The sequence below is a fragment of the Hyaena hyaena genome, unplaced genomic scaffold, assembly GCF_003009895.1.
Source record: "Hyaena hyaena isolate Hyena2069 unplaced genomic scaffold, ASM300989v1 scaffold_187, whole genome shotgun sequence".
NCBI classification, from domain to species: domain Eukaryota; kingdom Metazoa; phylum Chordata; class Mammalia; order Carnivora; family Hyaenidae; genus Hyaena; species Hyaena hyaena.
The window spans coordinates 1,269,418-1,290,252 of NW_024080820.1; the positions used below are offsets into that span (position 1 = coordinate 1,269,418).

Here is a 20,835-nt window from a genome sequence, read left to right on the forward strand (position 1 = left end):
GGTAAGTTGCTCAATTCTAAATTTCCTGAGACAGGGTCCACACAAACCCATCTTAAAAGGAAATCTGCTCTACTGCAGTGGGGCTGCAGGGTGCAGTAAAAAATGACATCGGGAAATGTGAATTCTGTGTGACATGGGTAAGTCACTTAACCTCTCTGGACCTCAGTTCCATCATGTGCAAAACAAGGAGATTGGACTAGATCATCTTCAGGGTCCCTTCCCAGTCTGAAGGCTTGTGCCCTTCTATTCCACTCTACCTCAGTGTTCTAGTGACAGACTTGGGTAGATATTCACTTTACAATTAATTGCAAGGGAGAACTTTTCAATAAAGCATGAATCCACAGAAAAAGAGCCAACTATTAAAAAAAAAAGAAAGCAGGCTGTAGCCAGGGGTCTATGATGCTTCTTGAAAAATTCATAAGAATTTATGTTCCTTTTGATTCATCTATAGGGAACCTGTGCTTTTAAAACAAATTTCCCCCCTTTATGCTTCTCCTCAAAATCAGGACATTTTGGGTTATGCTGGAACACCACCAGTGGCAGTTCAACACTTCTTAGAAAGAATTTACCAGAAAAACATATATTTACTAACATTAATATATTAATAATACACCTCGCCATTGTAGTGATAAAAAACATTTGGAACTTATTACTTTTTTCTTCTTCATAAGATCCTCCAGAGCTGCTACTGTATCGGGATTCTAGTCTGTGATGTTGACGGTTTAAGTGGCTGTTTAGTCCACTGTAGATGTCAAGGTGCACATAGCTATGGGAATGATCGTGTAGTTAGTCACAGTTCATGGAAAAATGGTATTTGTACTTGCGGTTTCACTTTCTACGTTTAAAAAAGAACACAGTACATCAATACTAGCCAAAGTTTACTATGACTTGTATATAATAATATATATATATTAATTTCCATCTTAGAGTTCAAAAGCTTAAGATTTTAAGTCAATTATTTCTCCCTGAAGATTTTTCTTACACTGTGGGAATGTTCTGATAAAACCTATAACGTTTTATAAAATTATAAAAAAAATAGGCAGAGTAAATAGCCATTTAGGAAAGTCAAAAACTGTAAACAACACAGAAAGAGGCGGAACATACTCTACCTATTCATCCATTAGAGTGCATAAAAGAATCTAGCATGTCAGTATTTTAATGATGAAACAGTCAATGTGGAAAATTTCCAAAACGGAAATGTATTTCTTCACGAGAATTTTGAAATATACATTGCAACACAGAAATTATCATTTATCCTGATAATCAGTATCTGTCAAACTGAAAGTCTACTGAAGAACCAAGAGGTACTTACCTCTCTTCAATACTCTCTTTTATGGGCTTATTATCAGGATTGCCATCTATGGGAGCTACCATTGTATTGCTACTGGAAGTAGTTCCTGCAATCAGGAATTAAATAGTATCTGTGAACTTAAAGCCTGGGATAACTCAGTAAGAACAAAAGGTTTCAAAATTCCAGATCTTAAAACTCCACTAACATGAGAGCAAGGTGACTGTTAGAAAGGAATGTACTCAGGGTGCCTGGGTGGCTCAGTCGGTTGAGCATCTGACTTTGGCTCAGGTCATGATCTCATGGTTCATGGGTTTGAGCCCCGCATCGGGCTCTGGGCTGACAGCTCAGAGCCGGGAGCCTGCTTCGGATTCTGTGTGTGTGTCTCTCTCTCTTTCTCTCTCTGCCCCTCCGCTACTCTCGCTCTGTCTCTCTCTCTCTAAAAATAAACATTAAAAAAATTTTTTTAATAAGAAGGAACATACTCATAACAACCAAGAGGGAAAGGAGACAACATCAACAAAATTCTGGATGTTTGAAAACAAATGGACAAGTAATTGAACTTTAAGAAGGCTGAAACTTAAGCTGGTAGTGGGGAAAACCAAGAAGCTTCCTTATCTGTTTTGTCGAACCTCCAAAAGGCTCAGGAATTCATAGTTTGAGTACCTCTGGGAGTACTCTCTGAAGGTGTTGCTAAAATGGCAGGCTTGATTGAAAATCTATTTCAGAGGTAATTGGTCCCCAAGATCTATGCCCTTCCCTCTTGTAACGGGGTAGCTGTCTCTCTCCACGTCCAGAAATTTTTTCTGATAAGAGTAAATCAAAGATTTCTGGACGAGAGCACATAATTACAGCTGAAAGAGTAAGAACTTTACTGAGAATAGGGGACTTGAATGAAAATATACATCTAAATTAGAGATTGTACTGCATTGAAACTTTCTCACCCCATGGGGCTACCAGAAGGCTTAAAGACTATGCTGTGTGTGTGTCTATGGTTTATATGTATTTGTACACACACACTCACACACACACACACACACACACACACACACACACACACAGACACATGCAGCCCTACACCCTCTCCTTTAGGTAGATGACTAGTAGAATTTTGTCTGGGGAATCTGATTAGCTGTCTAAGAGAAGAGACCTATAGACGCTTACATCACTGAAATCATCATACAACAAATAAACTCCATGTATACCTACAAAACATCCAATCAACTTAAAAAAATTTTTTTAATGTTTATTATTTTTGAGAGAGAGAGAGAGAGAGAGAGAGACAGAGCATGAAGAAGGGAGGGGGGAGAGACAGACGGAGACACAGAATCCAAAGCAGGCTCCAGGCAAGATCATGACCTGAGCCCAAGTCAGAGGCTCGAACCAACTGAGCCACTCAGGTGTCCCCCAATCAACTTTTAAAAACTCCACTCTTTATCAAAAGACAGAACTAGAATTGGTAGACTTTTGAGAAAAGCTTTTACTAAGACAAATCAAAATGGAACCACATAGAGAAAATAGGAACTTTTGCTGGGAGAAGAAAACTTTATCAGATAAGGAAGACAGTCCAACCGTGAAACATGAATAAGGTGCTCCTAAAAAAAAAACTAATTAAAGAATAAATACTTCAGAACTAAAAACATGAAAAGCATTCAGTGGAAGTGTTATTAGAAATCCCTTACAAAATAGAACAAAAAGAGCTAAGAGATGAAGATAGATGCCAAAAAATAAACTATAAAAGATTTCTAATTATACACATGTTATTAACGTGCCAGAAACATTCAATATGAGCTGAATGACAAATAATTTCATGGAAATGTAATCTAAAATAGTCCCAGTATTATACTGATTTTCAGTGGAAGTTATTCCCTCAGGTAATAGTTTCTTTAACTTAAAATACAATAACTATACCTGTGTGTGTGTGTGTGTGTGTGTATATATATATATATATATACACAGAACACTTACATGACTGTATAATATATGCCCAAATAATTATATTATGAAATTACAAAATAATTCAATAAGTAAGCCTTTTTATATTTAACACACTAATAATATTCATTAAAAAATGCTTGTTGTAGAAGGGGAGAGGGTGCCTGGGTGGCTCAGTAGGTTAAGCATTTGACTCTTGGTTTCGTCTCAGGTCATGATTTCATGGTTCATGAGTTCGAGCCCTGCTCTGGGCTCTGTGCTGACAACGCGGAGCCTGTTTGGGATTCTCTCTCTCTTCCTCTCTTTCTGCCCCTCCCCTGCTTGTTCGCTCTCTGTCTCAAAATAAATAAATAAACTTTAAAAAATGCTTGTTGTATAAGGATATATAAATCTATATTCCAGTTCCAAATACATTATGTAAATAGGTTTCCCTCTGTAATATTGAGAATTCTTCTTACACTGTCAAACTTCTTCACTTATATGAGGATTTACAAAGTCTTGTCAGGTTAATTACCACACATGACTCATGTTTGCTTTTGTTTTTTTCTTTCTTTCTTAATTTTAGAGAGAGCAAGTGCGGGGGTGGGGGGGCACAGGGAGAAAAAGACAGAGGGAGGGAATCCTAAGCACGCTTCATGCGCAGTGCGGAACCTGACATGGGGCACTTTGCTCTTCCTGATGATGTTTAAGGCAAATGCTTGCTGAGGCGAACAAGGATGTAAAGTTTCTCTTTTGAGACCAAGGTATCAGTTTCAAATAATTTCTCACCTGAGGTGACAGAAGGGATTTTGTAGCTGGAAGTGATGCGGTAATACGGGGGGTTGTCCATGTGGGTGACCCCCGAGCTGACGGGATCTGTCAGCTGCAGCTCACGCACCAGCTCCTCCAGCAACTGCATTGTTTTGTCTCTACCTAAATAAACAATAACTTTCTTCACCTGTAACAACAGAAATTGTTCGGAGAAGAAAAAGCAAACGTTTTATTTCATAAATTGGTCTTGAAACAGATTTTATCAGATAAACTTGACTTTAAATAGTAGAGGAATAAGCACAGCTTCAATGTGAACATCGATCAGCAACAGGACCTTAGTCGGCTCTCTAAATAATACAGTCCCCCCTCCGGCCCCTGGCATTATTTTTGATTGGGGTGACTTGATATTGTTTAATGGTTTCCACTGTATCTATACTTTACTTTTTTTTTTTTTTTTAAGAAAAGCAAAAGCTAATGGCTTTTCTATAAATCAGTTTCTTTTTTAATGGAAAGATTTCAATTCATAATATCATCCCAAATTTCCTGTTATTTTCAGGTGGTCAGACTTCAGACCCAGAATTTGGTTTTTATTCTGCTTTTCCTATGCTCCATATCGAACCCAGCAGTACAGAGTAGTGATGAAAAGCACGGAACTAGAACTGGACTCCAGACTGCACAGCCTGGACTGCAGTGTAGACACTTTCTAGCTATGCAATTGGACAGTTACTCTCAATTTTCTCTTCTGCCAAATGGGTACAAAAGCTCATATTCCATATAGCGTGTTAGGATTACATAAGATTTAATAAAGCATTTTAAACATGCCTAGCACAGAGTAGGAGTTACATAAGTGAAAGCACAGAGTATGAGTTAATGTAAGTGAAAAAGAAACATTTTAGTACTATGTATACTGCCTGTCGGCAACATGCATTATTGAATCGCTTAGTAACTGATCAGCCTATCTCTTTTTCCTTTGTACTTCAACCCTTGCAACTTTGAAACATGTGGTCTGCCGGCACAGGCAGCACCTCTGGGAGCTGCTAGAAATACAGAATCTCAGGCCCCACCCTCCAACCCAGAACCAGACACCCTGGTGATTCATTAGCACACAGACAGCTGAGAAACTCTGATTCACACGAGCCCGGGGCAAATCTTAAAATGTGCTATATTATATCATACCAGACATCTTAATGATTACCCGGCCTACACTGATAACTGGCCTACACACAGCTCTGTACCTCTGCAACCTGCTCTATTTGCTAATTCTCTGTTCTCTGGTTCAGTCACCTCAGATCCTGACGGGTGTCCTCCGGCCCCTGTGCCTTTAATCTGTCTGACTCTGAGGACCCCCCTCAATCTGGTCAAGTCTTCAAGCCCCAGCTCCACCCCTACACCAGTGCCTTCTCCGCAAAGCTTTCCCAAACTTTCACCAACAGATCTGGGTTGTCACTCTACTAAGTGACAGAGCTAAATGGCTGTGTCACGCGGAGGAAGTTACTCTGGTCTCTGCCCGGCTTTATTCCTGTGTAAAACTGCAGTAAACTTAGCAAACGCAGATCTATTCTGCGAATGAAATGAAACAATGTAGACGCGGTGCCTGTACTGTGCCTGGCCTATAATAAGCGATTCAGAAGACCTCGTTAAGAAATTATTATTGTCATTAAAAATAGTTCCTTTTAAGTTCCTGGCAACTGGTTATTCCCTGAGTTTCACCTTGGCTTCTTGGGAGTTATAACTTCATGCCTGCTCCTTCTCCCCGCCCAACTCACTCATCCATCCACCCAGTGAATGGGTAGCGTGTAAGTGCCAGGCCCTGCTCCAGGCTCTGGGGGGACAGCAGTGAACCACACAGACAAAATTCCTGCTCGCGAGGAGAAGTTACTGGCCTGACAGAGGCAAAAAGGTAAAATATATGCTCGATGATGAGAAGTGCTGGGAAAATCAACCAAGCAGGGAAAGCAAAAAGAGAGGAGGGCTGGGGACAGGGTATCTGCAGTCTTCCACAGGAGGACCAGCAAGGGCCTCGGGGACAAAGGACATCTGAGGGAAGACCTGAAGGAGGTGAGGGAGCGAGCAACGTGGCTACTTAGGGAAAGTGCGGAGGCCCCAGGTTGGGAATGCCACAGGGCGGGGCGGCAAGGGTGTCAGCATGGCCTGGGGCAGGGAGCCTGGGGGGGGGGGGGGATGGCGGAGAACATCAGGAGATAGGCTCAGAGAGGGAAAGTGGCTGCTGTAGCTTTGTACCGCACACCCAGCCTCCTCTGGGAGCTTCTCAGTGGCCGTCAGGCCTGTGGCATGCCTCAAGAACGCTTGTGGTACCGTGTTAACCCGGGNCAGGGCGGGGCGGCAAGGGTGTCAGCATGGCCTGGGGCAGGGGGGGGGGGGGGGGGGGGGGGGGGGGGGGGGGGGGGGAGAACATCAGGAGATGGGCTCAGAGAGGTAATGTGAGGCCTGTAGCTTTGTACCGCACACCCAGCCTCCTCTGGGAGCTTCTCAGTGGCCGTCAGGCCTGTGGCATGCCTCAAGAACGCTTGTGGTACCGTGTTAACCCGGGAAGTGTTAGGCGGAGCAAAGCGCTGAAAGGGCTTGTGTGAGGCAGGACTGCAAGAACGTTTACAGCAACATTCTGCAGAGCTGTTCTCCTGTGGACCACACTGTTAGGAGACGCCCCCGCGGGGCTGACACTGATGTCTGTACACACACGGGTGCGCTTGTGTGCCCGGGTGGATCCAGTTTCCCCCTCATGTATGACAGTTTCCTGTTATTCTCTCAACTTGAGCAGATTAAGTACTGCTTTCCCTCTAGAAGGTAAAGGCTGTGACATTCTTCACTGCATCTCTCCTCACGCTTTCCCTTGCAGCCTTCGGTAGGCACGGAGCCCTCACGCACCGCTCGGCGCTCACATCCAGCTCCTGCCTAGCAGAAAGGACAAACGTCCTCCATTTTGTGGTCTCCCTTCAATATCGCTTCTGCTCGAGGGTCATCTCCAATCCGCTCAGAGAGCTGCGGTCCCGCAGTTATTCACCCTCACTACGCTGCAACTTTCCTTCGTAGCCCTCACCAAAACCATACTTTATTAACTTACTGATTTATTCATTAAATAAATTAGGTGAAGGTTCAAAGAATCAAATCTCTACCACCCACCGGGATTGAAATGCCCGGAACCTAGAAGAGAACCCGGCCTGTAATAAAGGCTAGATGATATCGGTTGAATGAAGCAGTGAATAAACGCATGTGCTATTTCCCGGCTGGGTCCTCACTGTGACCCTGGCTTCACCTCTGCCGGGCTACTGCTGCCCATACGCTGCTGCTACGAGAAACCAGGTAAATATTATTAAAAAACATTTTTTTTAAATGAACCTGAATACATACGTAAGGCAAGAGGCTCGGTTCACTATTCACTCCACAAATGCTGATCAGAAAGTGCAAAATGATTTTCAGGTTTTTCGGCCAGCCATCTGCAAGTGTGGTCCACACGTTCTCCACCTCCGACCAGGCCAGCTCATCGCCATACTAGACGCAGGACACACAACGCACACGTCAGTGATGACTGTTTATGCAACGCCAAACTTGTCACGCCGCGCAACATTGGAAAATGATGTTTTTATACACAGCTTGAATCTTTTCCATACTCTAGAGGGATAATCATTTCTTTCCACAAATCCACACCTAAGTATCATTAATCATATATGATATCGTCTCCTCCCCCCAAACCCATTTTCTATCTAATGAGAAGTGCTCTGAATACAGGAATTTATAAAGCATCACCCGTTTGGCTATCATGGGATTACCTAATCTCTTCAGCTATGTCTAACCGTTTTTACTCCTCTTCACTCAACGACCCTGTGCAGCAACCGCCAACCCAAAGCCCAATTTACCTTCGCTGTCATGTACATGAGGTTGTTCAGAACCATCGCAGTGGCTTGTGGAGACCCCCAGCCTTCTCCTCGCAGCCAGCGCCTGCTAGTCACCATAAGTTCTCGGTCTTTCAAGGAGTCGTCTTCATCTTCGTCGTGTCGCCTTGCTGTGGGCAAAGGTCTTAAATCTACCAGCTCGATGTTGTTCATCCATGGTAACAGATAGTGCAGCATTACCTGCCTCCCAGCAGGGTGGGCGGTCTGGATTCTCTGGCTTATCTCTGTAATGAAAAACAAGCCAAAAGAGGGAACAACCGGGATCATTTCGGTGTCCTTTGATTTGTAATTAATTTCAATAATTAAAAAAGAAGCCACGGTGTATTGATTACTTTTAACACTTTTGAGCGCTGTTTCTCCTTTTAATAAACTTCACTTCGATGACATCATCAAGGAAATTAACAACTAACAAAAATTAGCTCCTTGCTTTTATATAAAATACTTTGGTGGCTGAGACATATAGATAGTTACGCATGTTGGTAGGAGTGTAAGATGGTGCAACCACAATGGGAGCTCCTCAGAAAATTAAAATCAGAACTACCGTATCATCCAGCAATCCCACTTCTGTATATACATCGTAAAAAACTGAAAGCAGGGTCTCAAAGATTTGCATACCATGTTTATGTTTATAGCACTACCCACAACAGCCAAGAGGTGGAAGCAATCCAAATGTCCACTGACAAGTGGATGGATAAACAAAATGTGTTATGTACATATACATGTATATACATACACATATGTATACACAAGTGTATATATATGTATATACACATACACACACACACACATTCATTCTTGCAGTGGAATACTACACAACCTCAAAAAAAGAAGGAAATCCTGTTGTGCTACAACATGAATGAACCTTGGGGTCATTATGCTAAGTGAGACAAAAATACAAATATTAAATGATTCTTTTTATAGGAGATATCTAAAAGAATCAATTTCATAGAAAGAGAAAGTACAATGGTGGTTAGCAGCAGGTAGGGAGTTGGGGCAAAAGGAAAGTTGTTTAGTGGATATAGTTTCTGCTCGACAGGGTGAAAATTTTCTAGAGATCTATTTCACAACAATGTAAACATACTGAACACTACTGAACTATATACACCTAAAATGATTAATATGGTAAATTTTATGAGGTCTTTTTACCTCAATACATAAATGTCATTATACGGTAAAAGACAGTCTTTATACATAGATTAAATTGACCCATGAAAAATCTCCATATTTTGGTTCTATACAGGGGAGACTCCTATGATGTACTTGTTACTTTCACACTCATCTCATTTGATGATGGTGATAAATCAGTGAGGTGGACAGAGTCAAAGTAATCCACCTAAGTCAGAAACAAATCGTGTACCAGAGAATTCAAGCACAAGGTGGATTGCAAAGCCCATGTGCCTTGATACATGGTTAAGTTTCCAAAAGTCACTTTGTGCTTGGCCCGCCTTTTGCCCACCAGGCCTTGTAGTTATTTATTCATTAAAAGGAGTAAATATAGGGGCACCTGACCTGGGTGGCTCCATCAGTTGGGCGTCCGACCTCAGCTCAGGTCATGATCTCAAAGTTATTGAGTTCAAGCCCCATATCAGGTTCTCTGCTTTCAGTGCAGAGTCTGCATTGGATAATCATCCCCACCTCAAAAATAAGCATTTTTTTAGAAAAGGAGTGTACAGAAGTGTAGTGATTTGGAACATGGCTCTAGAACTGCACACACGTGGGTTCAAATCCCAGCTCTACCACAAGCAAGCTGCTTGTCCGAGGGCCAACCTGTCACCCTCTGATCCTGAATTTACAATTGTGTAAGAAGAGGACAACATAAGAAGTTGCCTCGTGGGATTACTGTGCACATTCAAAATACTGCCGGTCAGGTGCTCAGTCCAATGCTTTCTGGTTATAACCGGAAATATTCAGAAATTGAATATATTCAATTCTGACTTTTTACAAGGATCCCTCCTATTGATGTTAGTGCCTCTGGTATGAAATGAAAAACCTGGAGCTCTCAAAGTAGTTGAATGAAGAGATGTGACTAGGGGAGAGGTGGTGTGTGTGGGAGCTGGGGCAACAGCAACAGCAATGGCCTCCCTCAGATAGGGCCTCCTGAGAAAGAGGTCTGCGATGGAACTTGGGGAACTCGAATACTTAAGATAGAAGAAAAGAATCCACCAAAAGTGACAGAAAAGGGATAGCTCACAGTAGAAGGAAAACTAGGAAATACTAAATTTCTAGAAATCAAAAGAGGTCAAAATTTTAATAAATGTCAGGTGACTAACATTAATTGCTGGGCAAAGTAGCCAACAGACTGAAGACCAGAAGCTAGTGATTCGATTCAGCAAACTTCAGTAAGTTTACAGAGAGCAAACTCAGGCTAATGGAGTCCTAAGGCTATTTATGAAGATGCACGGGGGCTGAGAACATGACACAAGTGGATGTAGACACTCGAGGCAAGGTAAAGGGGCAGGGGACAGGTCAGAAGTGGGTGTAAAGGAGGAAAATGATGGGAAGAGCCAGGGAGTGGACAACCTTTGAAGATTATCGCAATTGGTCCCAGAAAGCGGAAGGGGAGGGACCCTCAACTTCCAAAGTGGGCACAGTTCACACTGACAGCTGTACTAGCCAACCCCTAACAAGTACTGTGCTCATCTCGCCTTGGAAACGGTAAAAGTGAGAACTGCCCTGAGTAGGTTTACAGGCTGTGTTTTGGTGTAGAATAAACCATTTTAAGCAAAGGAGTTATAATTAACCGATCTTCATGACAAGGCTGTCTGAAGACAGAACTGAAGAAAAGTGACAAGACGGCTGAGCCGTGGGCACGGTCCACACGCATGTCAGCTGCCATACCGACCAGTTTCTTAAGTGCTGAGACTCCGCTGGGCCGCTCTGCTTTCTGAGAAGAAGGCCAGCAGCCGCATCCGTGATCATGGCAGCCACTGCCTGGCACCCACGGCCATCCACCTTGACCCTGAAAAGGCTGTCAGGACTGTGGGAGTTATGGAAAAGGAAGGGGGCACGGTCACTGCCATCTACCAGCACAAGCCAAACAGGGAAACCACTTTCAGAAATGAATGTTACAGGGCAGTGAGGGAAGGGAAATATTTCTACTACTGAGATGGATGCTGTGGAAAGCTGCCCAAAGAAGGCTGAGGCCACCATGTCTTGAGGTTAAATGAAAGGCAGGGTCCACAGCAGAGCTTTCTAATCCTCTGGATGCCCTCGGGTGCATGTCCAATTCTCAGACTAAAATAAGATCTTGGTACAAGTGAAAAGTTGAAAGCCCAGCGAAGTGTCCGGTGTTACAACGAACTCTGCAGTGAAAGGATAAAGTACTGCAGGCGCACTTGTAATAGTGTCCACTGGGCAGAAGGTTAAACTAGATTTTAAACAAAAATTGTCCTAAAGCTGTGTCTTGGGAGATCCCGACAGAGAGAACAGCTCACCGGACACATAGTCCCTCTGTTTTACACACTTGTGTCAGGAATAGTTGTTGGTCCCAAGAAAGGAAATTGAACCAGAAAGCAATGTGGGGGGGGCACCTGGGTGGCTCAGTCGGTTAAGTGTCTGACTTTGGCTCAGGTCACGATCTCGCAGTTCATGGGTTCGAGCCCCACATCGGGTTCTGTGCTGGCAGCTCAGAACCTGGAGCCTGCTTCAGATTCTGTCTCCCTCTCTCTCTGCCCGCTCCCCAGCTCATGTTCCGTCTCTCTCTGTCTCAAAGATAAACTATTAAAAAAAGAAAGCAATGTGGGATCCTAAGCGATAGTTTAGCTTAAGGCACTGCTGGCCCTTTCCTTATGATTCCAGGTTGTTCTTACAGAGCAAGTGGGGAAGGGGCAGAGAGAGAGAGAGAGAAAGAGAAAGAGACAGAGAGACAGAGAGACAGAGAGAGACAGAAAGAGACAGAGAATCCCAAGCAGGCACAGAGCCTGATGCTTGAACTCACAAAACCATGATATCATGACCTGAGCCAAAAACCAATAGTCAGATGCTTAACCAACTGAGCCACTCAGGCATCCCCATTTTTTTTATTTTGAAAGAGAGAGAAAGAATGTGGGAGGGACAGAGAGGGTTCACAGAGAGAATCCCAAGCATATTCCGTGTGCTTGAGCCTGATGTGAGGCTCACTCTCACATACCATGAGATCACAATCAGAACCGAAATCAAGAGTCATTTGCTTACCTGAGTCACCCACGCACCCCTAGTTTTATTTTTTAAATGTTTACTTTTTTATTTATTTTGAGAGAAAGAGAGAGAGAGAGAAAGAATATGTGTGCAGGCAAGGGGGGTGGGGCAGAGAGAGGGAGAGAGAGAGTTCTAAGTACACTCTGTGCTGTCAGTGCAGAGCCCAACACAAGGCTCAATCTCACAAACTGTGAGATCATCACGTGCGCCGAAATCAAGAGTCAGAAGCTTAACTGACGGAGCCACCCAGGTGCCCTGAGAAATGTTTTAATTTAATTATGTTCTTTAAAGCTCATTTTTTTGAGAGAGAGAAAAAGCATGCACGCACACAGAAGCAGGGGAGGGGCAGAGAGAATCCCCAAAAGGCTCTGCACTGTCAGTGGGCAGCCTAATGTTGGGCTCCATTCGGAAACTGCAAGATTATGACCTGAACCGAAATCAAGAGTCTGCTATTCAATCAACTGAGCTACCCACGCACCCCTCCAAGAAATGTTTTTAAATTGCATGTGAAGCCTTCTCCATTTTTCCCCCTTTCTTTGTTGGGGTGAAGGAAGGCAAAATGAGAAGCCTGGGAAAGACTTCATTACTAAGAAATTTACATATCATGAGGGGGATTAGTATTAAGAGTTCTTATAAAAGAAAAAAAAACATTCTCTCACATAAAGACATGTTTTGTTTTTGGGGCGCCTGGTGCCTGGCTGGCTCAGTCACAGGAGTGCGCGACTCTTGATCTCGGGGTCACGAGTTTGAGCCCCACATGTGGTATTTAAGATTACTTAAATAAAGAAATAAAACTTTAAAGACATGTTTTGTTCTGATTCAACCTCAAATTTCATATATTTAAAATGTCCTAAAGGTAGCTATTGAAAATGATTGCTAACAAAAACCCACTAACCAGTTCAGTGATCATACCTGAGAACATGGCGAGAGTTAGCTCAGGATAAGCCCTTGCTAACTCCTCGGACAACTGATAATATGAGACAGAATAGAGGTGTGGCAGAGGAGACAGCTGGCTGAGTACTCCATCTGTTCTCTGAACTTCCAACTTGTGAGCATAGCGAAACATCTTCGGTTCCAGGATCTGCAGGAATGTCAAGATTTTATGAGTCCTCTGAATTTCAGCTATAATTAAAGAATAAAATCTTCTCGCAAGAATTATTCCAGCTTAAAAACTATATAGGTATGTATACTGCAAAGTACTTCAGATATTAGTTTCCAATTCCCAGAAATCTTTGCAAAAGATCTGTAATTGTTTACAAGGCTTTATATTCCTTGTGCTTAATGCCGATGGTTTGGGGTAGTAGTCTGAAAAAGACTTGAGCAACTTACTATACCATTACTTGAAGAAAACTGACCACTTTCCAGTTCAAAAACAGGATTATATGAAACATGTATAAGGGGAAAAAAGTCTTCAAACAGATCTTGGTTAAATACAGATCAAACAAGAAATATGATTTAAAAATTCTTTTAACATTACACTATATATAGAAGTGACACAACCGAACTTTCTACTTAATTAATTATGACATTGGGGTATAATTCCCGAGACAATCACAACCAGCATCAATACCACTTCAAACCCTCTAGAAAAATCAGGATTTACTTGAATCTCATTCTTGGTTAAGAGTGAAAAAAACCTCACCCTATCAACAGTTAGATATTGTATGACAATAGTAGAGCCATGCTTGGGAAGTAAACTTTCTATGTTATTTTTCTCAGTCTAATAAAGAAAAATTACACAAGCTCATTAAAGAGCTAATTGCTTTTTACTTGGTTCTCAAAAAATCATCTGGCTCACATTATTCTTAACTGTTGAGCAGAATACATGCACATATAGGTACTGACACCCAATTTTTACAAGTACTTGCACACATACAGGCACATACACGTGCATGTGTGTGGGAGTACATACACAACCCCTTTGTAATACAACAGTCTGTATTATTTAGACTTAAGTACCTGTATTATCTTTGTCTTCTATTTGTAGTGATAATCAGGAATTGATACCATGTCTCCCCACTGAAAATATTTATAGACTTTCAAGGCAAGAATAGATAGCCTCAATAAGAAATATTTTAACTATGGGTGCCTGGGTGGTTCAGTCAGTTAAGCATCTGACTCTTGATCTCTGCTTGAGCTCTACACTCTCCTTCTCTCTCTGCCCGTTCCCTGCTCACACTCTTTCTCTCTCAAAAAATAAATAAACTTTAAAAAGTGTTTTAACTAATGTTTGCATACAGACCTGTAAAAGTTGCATAGCAACCTCATAGATGCTTCGAGAAGAATCAGCTGCTTTAAACAGTATCAGATTTAGAAGCATCACCGTGTCACACTGATAATCCCTAGGGACAAATTTCACATGTTAGGTAAAAGTTTAGAGGCTTTCATACCGTTAACAAATATGATATACAAAAGGTAAGGCTGCAGACGTCCAGATTTTAAGCCAATGAAGTGACTAGGTGTTTTTTTTGGTTTTGGGTTTTTTTGTTTGTTTTTAAGGCAAAAGGTACAACAGATGCGTGGTGATCGTTATTCTTAGTTTGGTTAAATTTCATTAGAGCTCGGAGAAACGAAATATTGGTTTCACAGTATTTTTCTTTAAAAAGACAAAGCTAGATTAAATATGGAAGCCAGTATCTAGAGTACCTGTTCTGGAAGACATTAGCTATGGCTTTAAAGCAGCCAGCCGCCACTCTCTTGGAACCAGTGTAGCATCGATCCACAGCCCAGTACATCAGGTTGCTCTGATCCGGGTTCAGCTCCAGCAGTAACGTAACTGCTTCACAGCCCAACTGATGAACCTACGTAAAGGTCACAAGATTGCCCAGGAGAAAGAAACTTCTATAACTACTTCTGTGTATGTTTATTCAAATAATATAGTGTATATACTTATTGTATTTAAGCACAAAACTCAGTCTCCTTTTGTTCAACCTCTTCTCATTTTATTCAGCCAAAAGGAAACAAATGACATGGATAAATTATACTTGGTCTCTTGCTTTCTACACAAGACTCTAAGTAGTGCAATTCTCTTCTCCAGTGTAGCCCTGAGGGCGGCTGGTGAACATGAACAGTGATTCAGGGCTTTCAGAAAAGTGAGTTATTAACTTCTCCAGTTATTTTTATCAAGCTTTATTCTTGTCTTGGATAACCTAATAGAAAAATTATTCTGAGGGGGAAAAAAATGTGAGTTCTATTTTAAATTGTGAGGTCTGTGCATGTACAGTAGGAGAATAAAGAGTTGGGAAGACAAGAAAGATTAATTGGGGAGTGGTCAAAAAAATGAAATTGTGCATAACAAATAACATATTTCCTTCCATGGAGCTCAGTGTATTCTATATTAATATATTATAGATTGAGAACCCTATTGTGAGATATATATATATATATATATATATACATATATATATAGCTGTATTAATCCTATAAAAATTAACATTTATGTAATAAATAAGAAGTAGAAAATTCTTAAGTTGTTGACTCCTATTTAATTTTATATAATATATTTTTTGTTTATATTCTAACCTATCTTATGTTAAAACAAAAAAAAAAAGACTTGTTTTCAGTGGGTCATACCGTAACTCCAAATAATGCAATGCCATTTATTGCAAAATCTTAAAGGAACTGTCATAATTACCTTTTTGTCCAGAGAGTCCAAAATGTTATCCAACCATTTGTACAAATAGCCATCTGATGACAGTCCTACATTATCTGCAACAGGGCCACAACACAGTACAGCAGACATAGCCTTCAAACAATAATATCAGAATTACATTTAAAACATTTACGAGGTTATATGTTGGTTGCTTAATGAGAAGAGGCAGGATATTTTTATTCATGCTTATGTGGCCACAATACCTTTAACTCTTTACAAAGAAAAGCGTAATTAATAGCAATTTTTGAAACTAATTAACTTGTTAGGAGTAGTAAATGAATGGGTGATACCAAATTAGGCATGGAGTTTGAATAATAATGGAAGAGAGAGGGGGAAAAAAGACCAGAAGAAGTACTTAAGTAGGGAAAAAAAGGCAATTCTCAGTTCTTTAAGAAAATGGTATTTAAATTTTGGGTAGATTCTATAACCTTTTGGGCATTGTATCTTATGCATTTAAATAAACATACAGTAGGTGTTTTTGTACAGCAGGCAAAAATTTATTCTAATGCTCACAAGGTGCTCAGAAGAAATCTATCCTCTTTATAATACTAGGCAAAGAGAGTCAAAAAAAATTTAACTACACTCTTCACATAAGAAAAAGGAAATCAGATTTCGAAGTAAATACCTTTAGGGCACAGTACTGATGTCTGTTAATTTGCATATTTCTGTCACTGTATCTGTCCAAGGGTGTAAACATGATGCTAAAAGGACCTGCCCAGTGACTAAACAGCATAAACAGACTGTGACGGAGGCTCTGCTGAGGAAAGATACTTCTTCTCTGGTGCACTGAGAATAAAAATAGATGGGGAAAAAAATCATTTCCATTTCTCTTTTTTTAAATGTGCATGTCAACGTATTTGGTATTGAATATGTAATATTATAAAAAAGAAAGCGAAAGTTTTTATCTTAAGCTGCCAAAAACCTCCTCGGTGGCAGAAATCATTTAAACACGTGCAAGTCACAGGAAGAGGGCTGCAGACTCCGTCACCAGGCAGCACGGCGCTATGAGAGACGCAGGACCGCGGCAAGCAGGAATTACAGGGAGGCAGGTTCTGCCCCGGAGGCCTGCACGAAGCTGGGAGCCAGGACCCTGCCTCTCTCCCTGGCTGTTGCTGGTTACACGGTAAGCAGGGCCAAGACATCAACCCGAACACAACTCTGGATCTTGGTTCAATGTCAAGTGAAATCTTTGGACGAGATAAGTGTTTTTTAAGCTGTACGTTTTTTAGCAGCACAGCTGTCTTTCTAAAAGACTCAAGAATCTTTACATAAATTCTGATACACAAAACAGGCAAAGGAGAGGCTGATCTGCTTGACCTCGGGAAGGCCTCGAGTCCAAACCCATTCCACTGCCTCTTGCTGATGGCAGCAGAGGAGAAATGACACAGTTTGAAAACCACTGGATGAGATGATATCTGAGGATTCTTTCTGCTTTAAAATTCCATCTACAAATTCTGTATCAATTCTTGTTGAAGAAACCCAACAGTATCTTAATGAAACAATCTGGAAGTTGTAAAAAAATGTTTAGTAATGGACTAAACTCTACCTTTATGTGAATGAGCTTCAGATCAGAAAATTTAGAGGGAAAGAAAGTTCTTTTCCTCTAAAGTTCCAAATAGGGTTCCTGCACTTGAACTTAAGGTACCTAAAGAAATGCTTACTGGACCTTTTTATAAATTACAAGCCATGTTCTTGCTTTAAAAGTCAACTGTTTGCATGTATCATGAAAGGTAACAAAACTATTCTTTTTCGGAAAGAAAAAAAATTTATATTCAAATATACACCAAAGGCTATAGTCAAATTTTTATGCCTTATACTTGTAAAGAATTTATGGCTTTTTAAAATGTAATTCCAGCAACATGGATGGACCTTGAGGGTGTTATGCTGAGCGAAATGAGTCAGGCAGAGAAGGACAAATATCATATGTTTGCACGTATAGGAGGATTAGGAGGAACTTGACGGAGGAACAAGGGGGAGAAGAAGGGCGGAAATGGTGGGGGAAAAGGAGAGAGGCAAACCATGAGAGACTCTTGAATGCTGACAAAAACTGAGGATGGATGGATGTGGGGGGGAGGGGGGAGGGGCATGGAGGAGGGCACTTTGGGGATGAGCACTGAGTGTTATGTGGAAACTAATTTGACAATAAACTATTTGTAAAAAAAAAATTAAAATGTAATTCCATAAATTGATATTTCTAGTGCCTAAACCAGTACCTGCCTTTTATTTTTTTTTTTTAAAATATTTTATATTTATTTCTAGGAGAGAGAGAGAGACAGCATGAGCAGGGGAGGGTCAGAGAGAGAGGGAGTCACAGACTGAAACAGGCTCCAGGCTCTGAGCTGGCAGTCAGCACAGAGCCCGACGCGGGGCTCGAACCCACGAACCGCGAGATCATGACCTAAGCGAAAGTCGGACGCTTAACCGACTAAGCCACCCAGGCGCCCCAAACCAGTACCTGCCTTTTAGTATGTACTCAATAATAGGCACACTGACCTTAAAGGAATCAATCAAGAACACTGTATCCTTGGAATATTTTATAACTGCAGCCTACATCCTTCCCTTATTCAAAAGTATCTTGTTAATTCTACTCTCAGTTACCATTTGGAACATTATTTCTTTTTGCTCAATGCATCTAGGACAAGTCTGTCTAAAGAAGCTTCTCCTAGGGGCATCTGGGTGACTCAGTCGGTTGACTGTCTGACTTTGGCTCCGGTCATGAGCTCATGGCTTGTGAATCTGAGCCCTGCGTCAGGCTCTGTGCTGACAGCTCGGAGCCTGGAGCCTGCTTCAGATTCTGTGTCTCCCTCTCTCTCTCTGCCCTTCCCTGGCTTGCACTCTGCCTGTCTCTCCTTAAAAAAAACATTTTTTTCAGAAAGAAAGAAAAGAAGCTTATTCTACTGATTTCTAGATTTTTTTTTGTTAGTGTCTTATCATTAAAAATCTATGTGGGATTGCTTTCTGATTTCTACTCACGCCACTAACTGAAAGGTAAAACAAACTCTTGCCATCCATGTTATGTTGACATATTTTTCCACTATGTTCACAAGCTGTTTTAGTAACTGAGACTGCAAACCCTCATGGAAAGAAAATATAAGACAGTCCTTTAATATTCAGTAATGTTTTAAGAGGCTAAAAAACAAGTACCTGGAACATTCTGAATGATATTTGCCACTAAGGCACTAAAATGGCATCGTATATCCTTCAGTGTGTCAGAGTCTTTTTCATTTTCTGCTTCGAGGAGTTGTCGAGTTAAATCTACATATTCCAATAAAGTATTGTTGAGGAAATGGGTTTCATTATCAAGGCCACCACTTGCACTGAAAATATTGGGAAAAAATAAGAAAATGTGATTTTAAATTATAGTTTAAATCAAAATAAATTTTTAGTAATCAAAACCAGAATAATGCACAATTGACCCTTAAACAATGTCGGGGGGGGGGGTTAGGGATACCTACCCACACCACCCCAGTCAAAAATCTGTATATAACTTTTAATTCCACAAAACGTAGCTACTAATAGCCTATTGTTGGCTGGAAACCTTGCCAATAACATAAACAGTCAATGAACATATATTTTGCATGTCATACAAATTGCATGTTATAGTCTTGCAATAAAGAGAGAAAAGGAAATCATAAAAGAAAACACATTTATATTGCTGTACTGTTAAAACTCACATACAAGTGGGCCTGTGCAGCTCAAATCCATGTTCAAGGGTCAACTAACTGTGTATTAAACTTGGCACGGTCATGATAGTGTGCAACTTAATATACAAAAATTAAACGAACATGATTTTTACTTACAAATATAAAATAGATCATGCTTTTTAAATGTTTAAGAGACAGAGTGTGCGAGTGGGGAGGGACAGAGAGAGAGAGAGGAGAGAGAGAATCCCAAGCAGGCTCTGCACTGTTAGCACAGAGCCCAATGCGGGGCCTGATCCCATGACTGTGAGATCATTACCTCAGGTGAAGTCAAGAGTTGGGACACTGAACCGACTAAGCCACCCAAGCACTCCTAGATAGTGCTTTTCTTTTTTTTTAATGTTTATTTATTTTTGAGAGAGAGAGAGACACCATGTGAGTAAGGGAGGGGCAGAGAGCAGAGGAGACACAGAATCCTAAGCTGACTCCAGGCTCTGAACTGTTGGCACAGAGCCTGATGCGGGGCTCTAGCCCATAAGCCGTGAGTTCATGACCTGAGCCGAAGTCAGACGCTTAACCAACTGAGCCACCCAAGCGCCCCTAGATGGTGCTTCTTAATCAAGACATTACTGCAATTTATATTATTCAATTCCATATCTGCTTTTAATCAACTATTCTGAGTGCTGAATGTTATTCCTTCTCTGGCAAAAAATACAGCTTTTCAAAATAAGGAAATGAGGCATATGGGACAGGAAGGATCAGTTCAGAAGGGTAGAAAGAAGAAAGACTAGTTCTATATATTCTCCTAGTTGCCATGCATATTCATATCATCCATTAGCATAATCAATCAAATATCCATTAGGAAGACTCTAAAACAGGTAGTACTGGGGATACAAAACTTTAAGAGAATTCAAGTACGAGGGCTAGTTTTCAAGTGTTCTAATACCCACGGAGTTGCCTCAAAACTCTGCAGTAATTTTTTCCCTCAGGCAAGGGCTCTCTGCCTGGAAACCACAGACCGGAAGGGCTCATCTGGTCAGAACTCTTGGGCTCCGGTCTTGTTCCATCGCTTATAAAGGAGTTGGCCAGTAGCTACCTCAGAGCGTTTTAATAAAACTATAAATGAGTTACTATATAAGAAAGAATTAGTAAACTATTAAGTTCTATATACATGATTAGCTGTTACATTTACATTTATTTTGATCAGCTTCTCCTTGCTGTATTTGAAAAGTACTTCTAAAACACATGATTTTAAAAGTAATTTTTAATAGTTGTGAAGAGCTTCTTATAAACATCGTGGGGCGCCTGGGTGACTCAGTTGATTAAGCGTCAGACTTTGGTTCAGGTTATGATCTCGCAGTCCGTCAATTCAAGCCCTACGCCAGTCTATGTGCTGACAAGCTCAGAGCCTGGAGCCTGCTTTGGATTCTGTGTCTCCCTCTCTCTCTGCCCTTCACCCACTTGCCCTCTGTCTCTCTCTCT

At 41.2% G+C, this 20,835-nt stretch overlaps 1 protein-coding gene across 3 annotated transcripts in view; it reads right to left on the minus strand.

Moving 5' to 3' along the window:
- The window catches only part of FRYL (FRY like transcription coactivator), a 262,440-nt gene that overhangs the window by 57,290 nt on the left and 184,315 nt on the right, over positions 1-20,835 (minus strand). For all 3 annotated transcript variants that reach the window (XM_039241070.1, XM_039241072.1, XM_039241069.1), the window contains exons 28-38: positions 18,857-19,029; positions 16,338-16,498; positions 15,695-15,805; positions 14,707-14,861; positions 14,303-14,402; positions 12,973-13,141; positions 7,849-8,108; positions 7,343-7,483; positions 3,992-4,160; positions 1,313-1,397; positions 654-766 (exon numbers count right to left, since the gene is read on the minus strand). In XM_039241070.1, coding sequence (XP_039097001.1) covers positions 654-766; positions 1,313-1,397; positions 3,992-4,160; positions 7,343-7,483; positions 7,849-8,108; positions 12,973-13,141; positions 14,303-14,402; positions 14,707-14,861; positions 15,695-15,805; positions 16,338-16,498; positions 18,857-19,029 — 1,637 coding nt within the window. The remainder of the gene's footprint in view (positions 1-653; positions 767-1,312; positions 1,398-3,991; positions 4,161-7,342; positions 7,484-7,848; positions 8,109-12,972; positions 13,142-14,302; positions 14,403-14,706; positions 14,862-15,694; positions 15,806-16,337; positions 16,499-18,856; positions 19,030-20,835) is intronic.